The 15,402-nt window shown below is 34.4% G+C and overlaps 1 protein-coding gene across 2 annotated transcripts in view; it reads right to left on the bottom strand.

Moving 5' to 3' along the window:
- LOC132792521 (phosphatase and actin regulator 4) overlaps nucleotides 1-13,518 on the bottom strand; it is a 138,200-nt gene extending 124,682 nt beyond the window's left edge. For both annotated transcript variants that reach the window (XM_060801939.1, XM_060801936.1), the window contains exon 1: nucleotides 12,822-13,518. In XM_060801939.1, the coding sequence (XP_060657922.1) occupies nucleotides 12,822-13,503 (682 nt within the window). In that variant the 5' untranslated portion in view covers nucleotides 13,504-13,518. The remainder of the gene's footprint in view (nucleotides 1-12,821) is intronic.
- Nucleotides 13,519-15,402: the final 1,884 nt, after the last annotated feature.

Genomic DNA, 15,402 nt, shown 5'->3' on the forward strand with positions numbered 1-15,402 from the left:
TTAAAAAAGATATAGTTTTTCTATACATTCTCAATAATATCATGTAATAATTTCAAAGTTTGCCCTCTAAATTCTTGTTCGCTTTTTGCTTTCGTTATTATTCAATTCTTTGGCACAGATATCAAATTCTTTTCTTGTTAAATTGTTATTTATATATGTGCCTGGCTTTAAGACGTTCTTAAAAGTTACTTCTTTGCTGAAATTTGTATTTTTTATCGTTCCTCACTCACTTGACAAATGCTAAAGGACTTTTTTGCGAATGGCTTGCCATAAAGCAAAACAAAAGCCCCGCTGAACATTGTTATTATGTAAAAAGGCATCGTACATAAATATCATAAATATAATAAATGTTGATTTCAGTTTGTCTTTCAATCAGCCAGTCAGACAAACAGAGACAATCCAAGTGAGAGATGGAGAATGATGCTGTGCCATGCACTTGAGTTGTGTTTATTTATGGCATTCGGTTGTGTTTGGCAATCAAGCTAAGTAAATGCCGCATATATCGCATATTTGTGAAAGATAATGCCAACTGAATCAAATTAAAACTGTGGTCTTACAGCCAGTAAAATCCCCAACAACAACACAAAAAAAAAAAACAAATACACAGGTGTCCTGCCACCGATAAGAAAAGCAAATCGTAGCAAATACATTCGAGTTGTTGTCAATAAAATCGATATTGTATTGAATAGTTGATGTTCAAATTAAGCTAAATGACTCAGCAAGGCAATTGACTCAAGTTATTGTGCGAAAGGATAAATTTTATGGCCTGTTTTCACATCATATTGAATGCAAAAAGTCTTTTCCTTTGCTGTTAGTTGTATTTAAATTGCAAACTGATTGCATTTAAATTGACAATTGATTCAAAGAGTATTCAAAAATGTAGAAATAAATATTTTGGCTTGCTTCTGTATATTTTATACCAAATTGCTGGAAAAACTATTCAATGTAAACGATATTACATTTAATAATTGTTCAACCTCTCTCAAGATGCATTGAAGTAGCTTTTGTGGCATAAATTGAAATAGGAATTCAGACAGTTTTCACAAGAATTGGAAATAGTCTTTTTGTACCATTTGGTATTTATTTTGTCACATTAAAATTAATGAATTGCGACCCACTTTATTAACAGACTTTTCTAACGAAATTTACTATGTTTTCTCCAAGAACATTTTTCCCAAAAAGGTTACAAGTTTCATTGGAAATGAACACACTAAGAATGTAAAAAGGGTTAGCCTCATGGGTCTAAAACAATTTATAGAGAACTAGATAAAATAGATCACAAAGTGAGTTAACCAAACTTTACTTTCAATGTTTTATTTTTTAAGTTATAGTTAATTGAATATCAATGCATTCAAAGTAATATTGGAATTCTATATACAATAATTAATGGATGCTTAAATTCTTAAATTAAAAAGTAAGAAAGCTACAGTCGAGTGTGCTCGACTGTGAAACACCCGCTATCAAATTTGAATAAAAGCATAAAAATGCGGCGTTTATTTTTAAATATTCCACAAACATACTACAAAAATATACTGAATGCTAATTTTGGTATATTTTTATAGTACTACATTAAAAAATACCATACAACATTACATTACTACATTAAAAAATGCTCATACAAAAACAATTCTTTAATAACTTCGACAATTTTTATCTAATCGCAACCAAATTTTTAGGAATCATATTATAGTTATTATGGTATAGTTATTATTGTATGTACCAAAAATCGCCTCCAATTATAATCTCTGAGATCCAAGACGGACATTGCTTTATCGTATTGACTGTTGACCCTGATCAAAAATAATTGTATATACTTTATACGGCCGGAGATGCCTGATATATACATTTCGTGGAGGCACAAAGTTGTAATACTCTTCTACCCTATGAGTAGCGGGTATAAAACCATTTTTAAAGTATTACTAATACATAAGTAATATTTCTTCAATATTAATATATTTCTTCCTTCATTTATAATGCTTTAATGAAACCAATATTTCAATCCAAATGGTTATTTCAACACATTGCTTTTTAAATTGCAAGTATATGATAAATTATATGCTCTAACTTGTCAGAAAAGTGTTTTATTTTTAAACCAAGTTTCAGCAAAGCTTAACAGCCTGTATAATAATTTAAATTAATCTCAAGACTCGGCGGACTGCAAACAGTATAAAAACTGCGTGAGAGAAGCACACAACGAGAGAAAGAGAACGAGAGATTAGGCTAATAGTCAGCATTAATCAGTTGTATTAAATTATTGCAATTATCAAATTTTGCCTTGATTAATGATTGCTAAACGCTGTCAAAATCTAATTAATTGCCTGGCTCATGCAGTAGCAAGAACAAAACTGGCCATTGAGGATGCTTAGCTTTAGCTCCTTGGCCTCCTTAGGATGATGCTTAACTTGTGTGTGTGTGTTTGTGTCTGTGTGTGTGTGTGTTTCTGTGTAGTGTCAACAGACAGCAAACAGTGGGGCCAATCTCGATGCTGAGCTCAACACTCAGCTGATTAAACTCAACAAGTGAAAAAGAAGCGAACGAGAGAGAAGTGCAAGAGCAACACAGAGGACCACTTCAAAGGGTTTCAATTTCATAAGGCAAACTGCGAAGGCGACGATAAAACACGTTTAACCCGTTGTCATAGCTTCCTCGCTGTCTCTTTCACTCATACTATCTCTCTCTATCTGTTATTGTGTCCGTCATTTATTTAAAGTCCTCTCGTTCCCCATTCGTGCGACCCGCATTATTGTGGGCAGTGGGGCGTGGCCGTGGGACGAGCCTACAAAAAAACATTAAAAATTCATTGCTTAATTCAGCGACCGTTTGCAGAACAATGAAAAGTGCAGGGAGGGGGTGCAGAGGGGAGCAAAGTTGTAATGAAAATGGCGGCCGACCTCTGTTAAAAATGCACAGCAACAATTTCCGTTTCCGTTCGCCCGACGTCGACCGTTTCTGCTTCTTCTTCAACCGTTTGCGCAACATTTCCCTTTTTTTTTTTGCACACTCGACTGATAAATGTTTGGCCTATTAACGACACAAATCAAAGGTGCTGACGAGCTTGGCAGCTGGAAACCTTCTGCTCCTCTTCACACTCGCAGTTTAGCTGATTTCTCTCAATTGGCAATTCACACGCAACACGCTTCAAGTCGCTGGCGTTAAATTGAAACGCGAACAATCTCCACTGATAAGGCAATATGATGCTGCTCTTCCTTTTTATTCCCCACACTCACACACACGCACACTCTTCGCGTTTAACGTGGCGTATAATCGATTTTTATATCACACAGCTAAAAACATTACACAGCCGCCGCGTATGCCAGCCGCGCAAACGTTCCACATTTAACTAACTGTCGAAAATCAATTGCACAAAACCTGTCAGCAAATAAGTTTTTCTTTCGCTGTTTTGTATTCTCGTTTTTTTTTTATTTTAATTTTCTTGTATTTTTTGTTGTTTGTTTTTGTTGTTGGTTTTTTTTTTATAATATTTCTAGTCGCGTCGTGCGGTCGAGCAGCTGGTCAATGCACGCAAAGAGGCCACGAAGGTCAGAGTACGAGTAGCATAGTCAAAACATAAGAACGCTTAAATCAATAGACGCGCTTGGAATGCGCTAAAGGTGGCAAACAACTGTGGAAAAATCAAGGAAAATAGTTCTGTTCTGTCGAATAAATACAGCTGAATATACGAAGAAGTTACAGCAAGAATTTTGAGAATATTTTAAAATAATAAATCATGTTTCTAAACTAGGTATTCAAATAGAATTCATTTCAAATAATGCAAAACTCTTTGCTGTATAAAGAAATTTTTAAATATTTTCATGATTTCATGTCTGTAAACTTCCATTCTTAACTTCCACCTTTAACTCAAATAGTTTAAAATATTGCACAACTTATTTTTATATAACGAAAGTTAAAATTTTATTGTATTTCATAGTTTTGGAATGTATTCATTAGCATATACATCTTTTCGTCTATTACCAAAGTATTTTTTATGTAGCGAAATTAAAAAATGTTCTGTAAATTTCCACAAATAACTTAAAATGAAATTATAAATGAATTCTGAAAACATTAGATTTGTTTTAACTCAAGTTTTAAAAATTAATTTTGGAAACTTAAAAAGTCAGAATAATTCTACGAATACAGAAAAAGGAAATATAAATGAGAAGGAACTTTAAATTGAAAAATTATTTGTTTTTTATTTATTATTTATTATTTATTTATTTATTTTATTATTATTTTATTCACAAAAATATAATCTACTTTTGAAGTTAAGCAATTTATTTTATTTTTTTGTAAATCAAATTTTCATTGAATAATAATTATTATTGTGAGCATAAGCTAATCTAAATTGATATATAAAGTATAAATGAAAAATTACAAAAAAATCATTTTATTTAATTTAACCATTGATAAAGTGACTACAAAATAAAAAGTTATTATTTTGAATGGAATAATCTTGCTTCTAAAATAAAATAGGCAATTAGTACAGTGCTGTTAGATTACTATTTCAAATATATTTGTGAAAATAAGGTTAACTTGTGAAAAGTGTATAAGTAACATTTATTGTTAAATTTATTTGTAATTGAGATAACTGGCATAAAATAAATAAGTAAATAATGGTTTTAAAAATATGCATATTTGCTTCATTATAGGTAAAACAATGGTGAAGCAGTTCATTAATCATTTGCGAGTGCTTAATAGCCTGATATCGAAATAATGTTCAACAAAATATATATTATAAAGGCGACTCTATGGCTGCACATCAATCACAATAATTATAAAATAGAGTATGGAAATGGATTACGTGTTGTTCGAGCAAAAGATAAGTTATGCTTATGGTCAGTGAAAGGCATTGTCAACTTCAATTTGCTACGGTAAAAAAATCTTTTTGCATATTCAACTAACGAAGTTCGCAATCCCGATCCATTAAAAGTTGTTCAACGATGTCGCCCGAGAACTTTAGCAAGTTAATGCATTTAATTACAGCGTAACCAAGAGGAGAGGCAGAGGGTGGACAACTACGATGAAGTTGGTGTAATAACAAAGCCGCCAACAAAGCTACCAATTGCCTCATGACATGACAGCTCAATGCGACGATGTGAAGGTGGCTCGTAGCAGGCTGGACTACGTGGCGTATAAGTAACCGCTTTTATTGTCATTTGCCGCGCCACTCAATAAGTGGACAGAGGGGGTGGGTCAATGGCCAATGGCTTTTCGCTGCAGCCCTGGTCAGCGCAATGTCGGCCACATGCACAACACACAGGCGACCTCATCAGCTCAAGTGAGCTCTGAGAAGTGAGAGGAAGAGGCGACGGAGGGAAGAACGAAGCTCTTTGAATGCAATTATGTGCAGCACATGAGCAGCATGCTGATGACGCTGACGTTGGCGAGTGGGCGTGGCCCAGGCAGACAGGTAAGTAGGCCAGCATAAATAAGTAAAAAAAAGAACAGAACAGACAACAGAAATGTTGGTTATTAAAGAGAGCAAAGAAAAAATACATTGTATAAACGATAATCGGAATGCAATATCAGATTGAATGAGAAAACAAAACATCTTTGTCGCTTAAGCTTAACTGTCAATTATATATAGTATTAAGACGGTGTGTGTGTGTGTTGTGTATGTGTGTGTGAGAGTGCTCAGAGATAAAGGTCCTTGAGGTTCAAGGACTCGGCATTTGAATTGGTTGCCACAGCGCAAATAAAGATTATCTTTGTCAGTGTGCTGCGCATTTTTATGGTAATTCGCCACCGTTCGGGCCACAACAACGAGACACACACAAACACACTCAATTCACACACACACACACACACACACACACACACACACACTTGACTACAGCCAAGGCAAATCTAGCGCACAAAAAGGCAAAATTTGACACTTGAATGTGTGTTTGTGTGCGGCCCAAAAGAAGTTGCAGACTTTCAGCTAAGATGATGGCCTAATTCAATGCCAGATCACGGAACAAATGAAATTTCCCCCAAAACGGAATTGGGTTTCACACACACACACACACACACACACACACACACACACACACACACACACACAGAATGCAACTTAATCTAGTCCATTCCCCCTGTTTAAAACATATATCTTATCCAGCTATTAGTTACACTTTGACCCCACCGCAAGTTTGAGGTATTTTTCAAACTATTTGTTTAGCTTATGCTTAAAGTGTTTTTCGTTTGCCCGACATGAGAAATGGCCAATCATAAGTTTGCAGTTTGTTATGAGATAGAAAAGCATTTTCAACTTGTTTGGCCAAACCACTCTTTAAAATATTTGTTTTGAATTAAATCAAAAAGCTGCTGGACAAGTGAAGAGCTTTTATAGAATTAGCCAACAATAATATAAATCGAGTATAAATTGAAGATAAACATGTATTTATTTAAGCAGCTGTTGATAAATATATTTTGCTTAAAGGAAAACATAGCAAAAGTATTATACATAGAAATAGAAATTCGGTGTAAAAAGACAATCCAATTTGTATTCTTGAGAAGCGCTTTTCCAAGCAATTACTTCATATATGTACATTTCTCTGAAAACTTTTCTTGTGGTTGATTTCTAAGAATTCTGAAGATGCCTTGCAAAGCGAAGAGTTCCTTCATAAAATGCTTAGCATGAAATTATGAAAGTCCTGAAATTTATCTAGCTATATTATATTATATTTTATATATGTTTGAATGTATATAAGTAACTCTCTGGCGGAATTGTCGAGTGGAACACTTATTATATGAATTCATTTATTTTTGCAAAAAAATCTTAAAACAGAAAAATAATTGGAATCAGAAAAAATTTTAGAATTTATTTAAGAAATTTTGAATGGGAAAAATGGTATATTTTGCACCTTATGGTATATTTAAAATGGTGATATGTCAATAAACCAAAAACATTGCAGTTGAAATAATATCTTTTCGATACTAACATACAAGATAAAGTTTAGAAATATGGAAAGCAAACAATTCGCATTAATAATTTATTGAATATATGAAAACAATAGAACAATAATCCAATAAACTGTAGTAGTAAAAAAGTACTAAAAATCCTGATCGTTATAAATTGTTATCAATATTTTAACACATCAAGGAATTCTATTAAAACTCTGCGGAAAATAATTATATAAAAATAAATCTACAAATATGGAATGATAAATTGTTTTAAATTTAAATAAAAATGATGTACAGTATTTATTATTTCTGGAACTACCACAATATAAATAAATACTTAATCCCTGTTCTTTATCAATATTTAAGCTTCCGTCCATCGACTTAAATAAACGTTTATATCGCAGATTTCATAAGAGCTAAGCAGCTCATAATGCATATTCATAAATGCATAAATGTATTCAAATAAATGAAACTTATGACTAAAGCAAGCTTAAAGATACAAGATACGCGTCTTAACGCACATTCATCTATGTATAATGCAGAATAATATGTGCTGAGACTATATAACACCCACAAGGGCCGATTTCTTTGGCAGACATTGCAGACATTGCGTATACGCAACAGACATATTAACATCGTCCCTCTTTACTTAGTTAATCACACATGAGAATTCTTGGAAAAACAGGAGCAGCAAAAAGTCGCAGTGAAATGAAGTCGACAAAATGTGTGTGTTTCAAGTTCATTCATTCAATTCATTCAGGTTTATGCTTCAATTCGGTTGCCAAAAGAACCAAGAACAAAAAAAAGAAGAGAAAGAAGAGGAATATTTACTCTGGAATTAGATGAGAAAAAGATGCTCGATTTGTAGCTAATGCAAAAGCCGAGTTAAGCAGGCGATTATGTGTATCTCTGTTTAGGCCAACGACAACTTTGGCTATTTGGCTCAAATGACGGCTCATTTATTTCCGTTTACACCCACACACACAGAGAGAGAGGGAGAGAATAAGAGAAGAAGAAATTCGCTAATGACGTCAACGTTTAGTAGGTCCCGCAGAATCAATAGGCTCGTCGAAAACAAAAGGCTAACTTATGTGTCTCAATGTGAATCGAAATTTTTTGGCACAAGTTGCAAATTAAATTTACATTTGATGCACGTAACCTGCTGAGGAGGCGAAGAAGGTTGCCCCTTAATTGTGCTGCCAAATGAGAGTACAGAGGGAGGGGAGAGAATGATGCTGCAGTCGGGGACATGCTGGGCTAGCTGCCAACTTGAGCCAATTATGTGGCATGTGTAGCTGAAGTTGGGCCATGGGGCATGCCGCAACTGGCTATGTGTGTGTGTGTGTGGCAGCTGCTGCAAGGACGAAATCAATACGCGAAACATTAACTCGAGACTCGCTAAAGACACGCCATGGACTCATTAGCTTGTGGCAGCAAAACACACACACACACACACACAACTCTCGAGCTCACTTCCTTTCGAGATGCTGCCACACATACACACACACTCTCTCATATGTCAGTCTGATTACGAGTGTGTGGCATCAATGTTGCCTGCCTCCTTTGTTGTTGCCCAGTTTGTCATAAATGGCGCCATATTGACAGCGAAAATAATCAGAGAAAAAAATGCCAAGAATATCCTTAAGTTGCCACTTCAAGTGTGGCATGCCACCAAAAAACTTGGGCTAAAAGAAAAGAGTTCTCATTAGTTGGCCCAACTTATGTTAGCGAAGTGCTTAACTTTATGATTTGTTTGCCCTTTTTTATTTTATATACAATACATAAATATATTTCCTTGGAACTAACTGACAAACATGTTTTCTAGGACTTTTTTTGTTCATCTCATTGTTCGGCAATCTAATGATTAATTGCTTATAAACAATGTGACAACGGATACAAGTGATAAACACACAAGCACAATATAAGAATGGATCATAAAAGCCAACTTGAGCACAATAAAAAAGAAAGAGCTTAGCAATCACAGCGTTTAACAATGGCAAAAGCTGCACGATAAACAAAATTCAAGCTAATCAACGCAAGTGTTGTGAAACGTCAAAAGCAGGGCTGCATTGTTAGCAAGATTGGCATTGTACTCGTTATCGGAAACATTGAACAATTTAGAAAATATTTGAAATATTAATTAATAATAAAACTATCTAAGGAGTTTTTGTTCATCAATTTTTTTTTTGTTCCTAATTTTCTTTTTAAAAAATGTGAATTCAAGTAATCGATAACTAGAGATCACATGTAATCGATGTTATTGAAACTAACCTCAATTAATTGACAGAAATAACATTAAAACAGGTTTTCAAGAAGATTCGCAAAAAAAACTCAATAAAAACTAAAACTCAAACGGTGTTCTTTGGTCAATGCGAATATTCGAAAGAAATTATATTTTCCTTTTTTTACTTATATCATAAATTGATTAAAAAGTAAGGAAAATGCATTTCTTATATGTGTTAAGGATCAATAAGCCATTTTTTTTGTTCAATTTTCTAAAGCAAATTTTACAGTAAAAAACCTGCTGGAAATATAAGAGTAAATATAATATATATTTTTAAACTTCTTGCCAAACTAGTTTTTCGGTGTTTTTTTAAGTAAGCTAAAGATATTATTTTTTGCCTATTCATAATGAATAGATTATCATATTCCTAAAAAAAAAAAAATAAGTCCATTTAAAAATAGTTTATAGGATAAATCATTTAATTCTAAGACTACTCCAAATTTTATATCATTAAGAATTGAATTAATTTAAATTAAAAAATCTGTTTGATATTAAATATTACACAACGGAACTTATGTTTTAGTTTATGATGACAAGCCTAATATGCGAAAACGATACCAAAAGTCGAGAAGTTTTGGAAATATATTTATTTCTTTTCAATCTAAAATTTTTTATATACAAAATTTAATTTATTTTTCTTTGTTTTGTTGAACATTACCCCAGGTTTCACAATCTGGTATATTTTGTACTCATTGGTATATTTTCAATGTATATCAATATACCAAATATAACTCTCGGTATATTTTTTGCATTTGCGATATATTAATATTGTATATTATAAGAATAATACAGCTCTTTTTTTTAATGAAGATGGGTATCTCACAGTCAATCACAATCGACTGTAGTTTTCTTATTTGTTTATCTTTAAAGGAAAACAATAACTAATATCTTATTGCATGATCAAACTCTGCTAACACTTGATTTACAGGGCATACAACTTATATTTCTCTTTAGTCCTTAAGACTTTCTGCTCTTCAGAGCCTCATCAAGGGTTCAAAAAGTTGAGGCAAATCGAAGCGAGTGCGTATAAAAGAAAATTAAGTAGCTGACTCAATGCGAAAGGCGAGAGTTGAGTGTCGATATGAAATTGCAACGACTTGCTTCGCTTGTGGGATGCATTCGTGTTACAGAAACTGTAATTTAATTAAACGCCCCCACACATACACGCACACTCACACATACACTCCTACAGAGAAAGAGAAAAGAAATGACAGAAAAAATCAGATTCGCTAGACGGCGCCAAGGGAGAGATGTGAATACGAATGATACCCAGGACAAAGGACTAAGGACATTCGCAGCGACGCTTAATGAGTTGTTTGGTGTCAACTGGCGGGCATAAGAACTGAGAGAAAAAGGCGACAAAAAGAAAGAAAAAGAGACAGTGACTGACTGAAAGGGAGACAGACAGAGAAACGGCGACTGACTCAAAATGCATTTTGATGTTCAACTTTATGTCTTCAGTGTGAAAACGCTTAAAGTGTAATTGCCCGTCTAAAGTGCTCGGTAAATTTACATAGCGCCCCATTCCGAATGGTTAAACTCATTCTCCTCTCTCAGTTATGAGTTTTAAATAAATAGTTAATGCTCACACACTAAATTTGCATATAAAGGGAATTAACGAAACCGTTTTCCTTTTCAACGAAAACCTAAAAATAGAAAAAACTAAACATAATTTTTAGCATAAGTATTTAATGCTTGCTGCGTTGGTGGACCAAAGAGTGGCAAAAAGTAATGTAAACATTGTGATGGTCATTGAGAGTGAAGGAGAAGAATTTTAATTACCTCTTTGCTATGTTATTTTAAATTATATTTAGTGTGGAAGCATATTAGTTTTATGGGGGCTCTCAAAAAAGGAAAGTAAAATCTTAAGCACCCACCAACAGATACAAGTTTATTAAAGGCATAAAATAGAATATCAAAAAAGTTTATGAAACTTAATTTGCAGAAAAACTTTTTGGTTTATGCTACCTTAATGCACTCGGAAACTTTTGAAGAACTCGTGGAGATAGATTTTTTTTTTAAATGCACATAGAATTAAATATAAATTTGTTATTTGATACGTAATTAAATAGTACTACATTTTTATGTAGAAAATACTTTTGTAGAATTTGTTTGAGAATATTGTTATTTTTATATATTTTATTATTTTATAATTTGTAATTTACGCTTGTCCCAACAATATTTAAACTTAAGACAGTGCCATAAACCGTGATTAATCACGGTTTTTTATTGTCTCGAGATTGAACAAAATTATTGCGAGAAAACAGCGAATCTTCATTAAGCAATATTCATTTGTGAGGCAATTGCGGTTACCCTTTGAATAAAGTTATAAAATAAATGTCAAGTACACTTATTTATAACCAGAATTAAGATTTCACCATCCAATTAAATTACTCATTTGGGTTTTTTTTTTGTTTGTGGATTTCAACAAAAATTCTTAAGTAAGAAGTCACTTTATACGATTCACTCTATACAATTTAATACACTTGACTTCTGCCTTTTGCTAATTAATTGGTATTTCTTCAAAGAATTATTCCTCAGTATTTGATTAAAATAATGAAATTCCTCCTCCGATCTATTGTGCATTTGTTCAGTTTTTTATATTCTTTTTATTTTCCAAAAATTAAATTATACATATGACAAATTTCTAACCAAAACGTTTATGTATATAATACAATATAACAACACCTCTTAATATGTACAATTGTCTAAAGTATAAACAGCATATTGATGCTGGAAGAGCTGTATTTCTCGATTACTTCATATTGCCGCTAAGCTATGTATATCGATGGGTAAAAATCGGTGTATATTGGAAGAAATAAAGGTAATTTTCTACCCGCTCTACTATATCGATATACCAAATATAGTCTTTGGTATATTTTTCTATTTTTCTGTATATTTGTAGAATATTATTTTATTAAAAATAGGTTCTTATTAGAGGAGATACAAATATTTTTCTACCTGCTATGCTATGTCGATATACCAAATATAGCCTTTGGTATACTTTAGTATTTTGCGGTATATTTTTAGGAATTTTTGTGTAAAATGTGGTTTTATTAAAAATGGGTAACGGATATCTCAGAATCGAGCATACTCGACTGTAGCTTTCTTGTTTATTCTAATCTTAAGTATTATACCTAAGAATGGCTGAAGATAATCTTAAGGATGAATATCATTTAATATTTTAGTTAAAAAGAACTATTTCACGATTTTCAACAGACTCCATAGTATTCAATGTGAAAAGAATTACTTTAGACTCTTCAGACTATCATATTCACATGTCCAATTCTATCGCATATATCTCAAACTAACAATTTCAAAAGACAACTTTTCATTTGATATTTCAATAAGGATTATCTCGAACATTTTATAATTTCAAATTCCCATTCATAAGCGAAAAGTAATAAAAAGAAATTGTGTAAAAACAAAAGTTCTTTTCATACTTTCACATTTCACAGCTGCAAATCCTTACTAATTTGCCAAGCTGCCAAATGTCTGCAGTGACATCCACTGACCACACAGAGATAGAGAGAGCGTGAACTGTGAACTGCGACAGGTAATTAGAGTTACCTGTTTCCGATGACCTTAATCCCCCAACACAGTTCTTTTGTTATCTTTTTTTGTCGGTTTTTTGGAGGCGTCCTTTGACACTCACCTCGGTACATGGGAAACTCGCCATCGCTGTGGCTGTGACACAGCATAATTGGGGAACGACAACGGGAGGCGGCGACCATGATGCCAGTCTTGTGATGTCCGGCGACGCTAAGCTGTGTGACTGTTGAATTCGATGTGGATGAGGTGCTGTTGTTATTGGAGGTGGAGGAAGATGTGATCACGTTGGAAGTTAATTGATGCAGAGGCTTCTGCTGTTGCTGTTGCTGTTGCAAGGAGGCAATTGTTACTGCTGCCGGTGCAGCCGGTGTGGCAGGTGTCATGGTGGCACACACGGAATAGGAACGTGCCACATGACTCAATGTGCGACGTCGTATTGTTGCCGCTGCTGCTGCCGTAGTGGTTGTTGCTGCTGTTGCCGTCGAGCGATAATGATGCTGAGGCGTCGAGTATTGGCAATGATAGGCGGTGGGTGCCACCGAGGTGGCAGCAGCAGCTGTGGCAGCTTGCAACTGCTGATAGATGGGTGCACCGCCTAGCGACAAATGATGCTGCAGCGGTGGATGTGGATGGGAATGCGGGGCGTATGCGTGATGTGCATGTTGCTGATGTTGTTGCTGCTGCTGTTGGTGTTGTTGCTGCTGCTGTTGTTGCTGGAATGGCGGATGCGAGTGTTGATGCTGCAGCAGTTGTCGTTGCTGCTGCTGCTGTTGCACGGCAGCCATTTGGAATTGCTGCTGCAACTGTTGCAACAGATCATGCTGCAGCTGCTCATTCGATTTGCTGGCAGCAGCATTGTTGTCGCCTTGCGAGGAATTCGTTGCGGGAGCAGCGGGCTTCTGTTGCTTCTCCCAGGGACCGTTGTTGTCGCCGCTGTAATCCAGTTTGAGGCGCGTTCGAAGGACTCAAGACGAGAGTCCTGCGTGTTGTTTGTGTGTGAGCTGAATGCTAAGCATTAATTAAGGCGCCGCACGTCGCCAGCCAAATGGGGCAACATTAAACGCGACTGCTGCCAACAGCTGATGCAGTTCTCGGTCCTAGAATTGTCACTTATTTATGGCCCATGTATGTCGGTCACACACAGAACCTACAAAGCACACACACACACGTTAGTACACAGACACACGCACACACACTCGCGTACACTCACACACACACACACACTCTCAGTGAGCTTATCAAGGCGAGAGACAAAGCGCGTTTTAGGATTTTATGAACGTGAACCGTAAACTCGACCAGATACGTTGGGCTTAAGTACAACGACTGATTGTGCCAAGCTTTGTTATCCTGCGAAAAAGCTGCCACCAAAAAGCGCAACTTTCAGAGAGAGAGTGGTGAGTGGAGATAGAGAGAGACAGCGAGAGCAAGCACAGACTGTTTGCTCTTGCTCTCACGGACGAGAAGCTGCACAAAACTGGACCAATTCGGTGGCCATGGTTTAGGCTACCCTCCAGAGGCTTGTCCCACTCTTTGCCAGTCCTTGGGTTTGAGCTGGATGGCTTCTGCTGCTTCTGCTACTGCTGCGGGGGCGATGGTGGCGCCACAATGTTACTTCTGTTTATGAAAGTTCTTTTGCATGCAGCGAACGTATGTTTTGCCAACTCTTTCACTGTTGTTTACCGTAAAAAAGCGTACAAGGCAAAAGTAAAACAACCGACAAACGACAGCTATGTTCACAAAAATACAAAAAAAAAAACGTGTGGCATAGTTAGGCAGAGGCACGCCACAGTGAGGCAACGTGCTACACAACAACCAATATACTGAATGGGATTAAAAAAATATTGATTCTATATTTGCACTATTTTTCTTTACTTTCATTATTAATTATATAATTTTTAACAGTGGTTTCCTTTAGCAACATTATAAGTGTGTTTAAGTAAAAAAGGTTTTTTAAATGTACATATATTAAATTGTTAAAAAAAATATATTTTCTAATTAAAGTGTGCTCAAATAAAAATAAAACTGAGACTCCATTACTTTTTAAATCACCTTCTCTCTTTTTTAAAATTGACATTTCACTCACCCTATTTTTCACGTCATTAACTTAAATTCGTTAGATAAGTAAAGGGTCTTTCGCTGTCAAAACTAGAGCCCAACTTTTCATACTATTCATACATTAACAGTGTAGATGACGCATCGGTGAAACCAAATTTCTTATTCGTTTTGATAAGAAAGTCAAATACTAAAAAAACATTGCCAAAAATTAGAAGGAAAGAAGAAATATTTTTATTTATATACGTGAATGAATCATCGTTAAAATTCACAATATAAAGGGTCTTAGGCAGTCAATACTTGAGTGCAACATATCATAAAAATGCTGTATTCTTAAAAGGAATGACAAACATGATATATTTTATTCGCTTTATAATACTTATACTTATTTTAAGAAGTTATTATATAACTTTAGACATTTATATTTATTATGTATTAAAATATGTGTCTTTATATTACATAAATCTTTTTTAAATTTTTCATTTCATTTTTAACTTTTCTCATTTTTGTATTTTCGTCAATGTAAGTAAAAAATCTTCTATTTATGTATTATTTCTTTTGTAAAAGAGATTACATCAATTTTTTTAAATATTTTCTATTATTCTAATAAAGTGTTCTAAAAGAAAAAAATC

The sequence above is a fragment of the Drosophila nasuta genome, chromosome 3 (assembly GCF_023558535.2).
Source record: "Drosophila nasuta strain 15112-1781.00 chromosome 3, ASM2355853v1, whole genome shotgun sequence".
In the NCBI taxonomy this organism is placed as follows: Eukaryota; Metazoa; Arthropoda; class Insecta; order Diptera; family Drosophilidae; genus Drosophila; species Drosophila nasuta.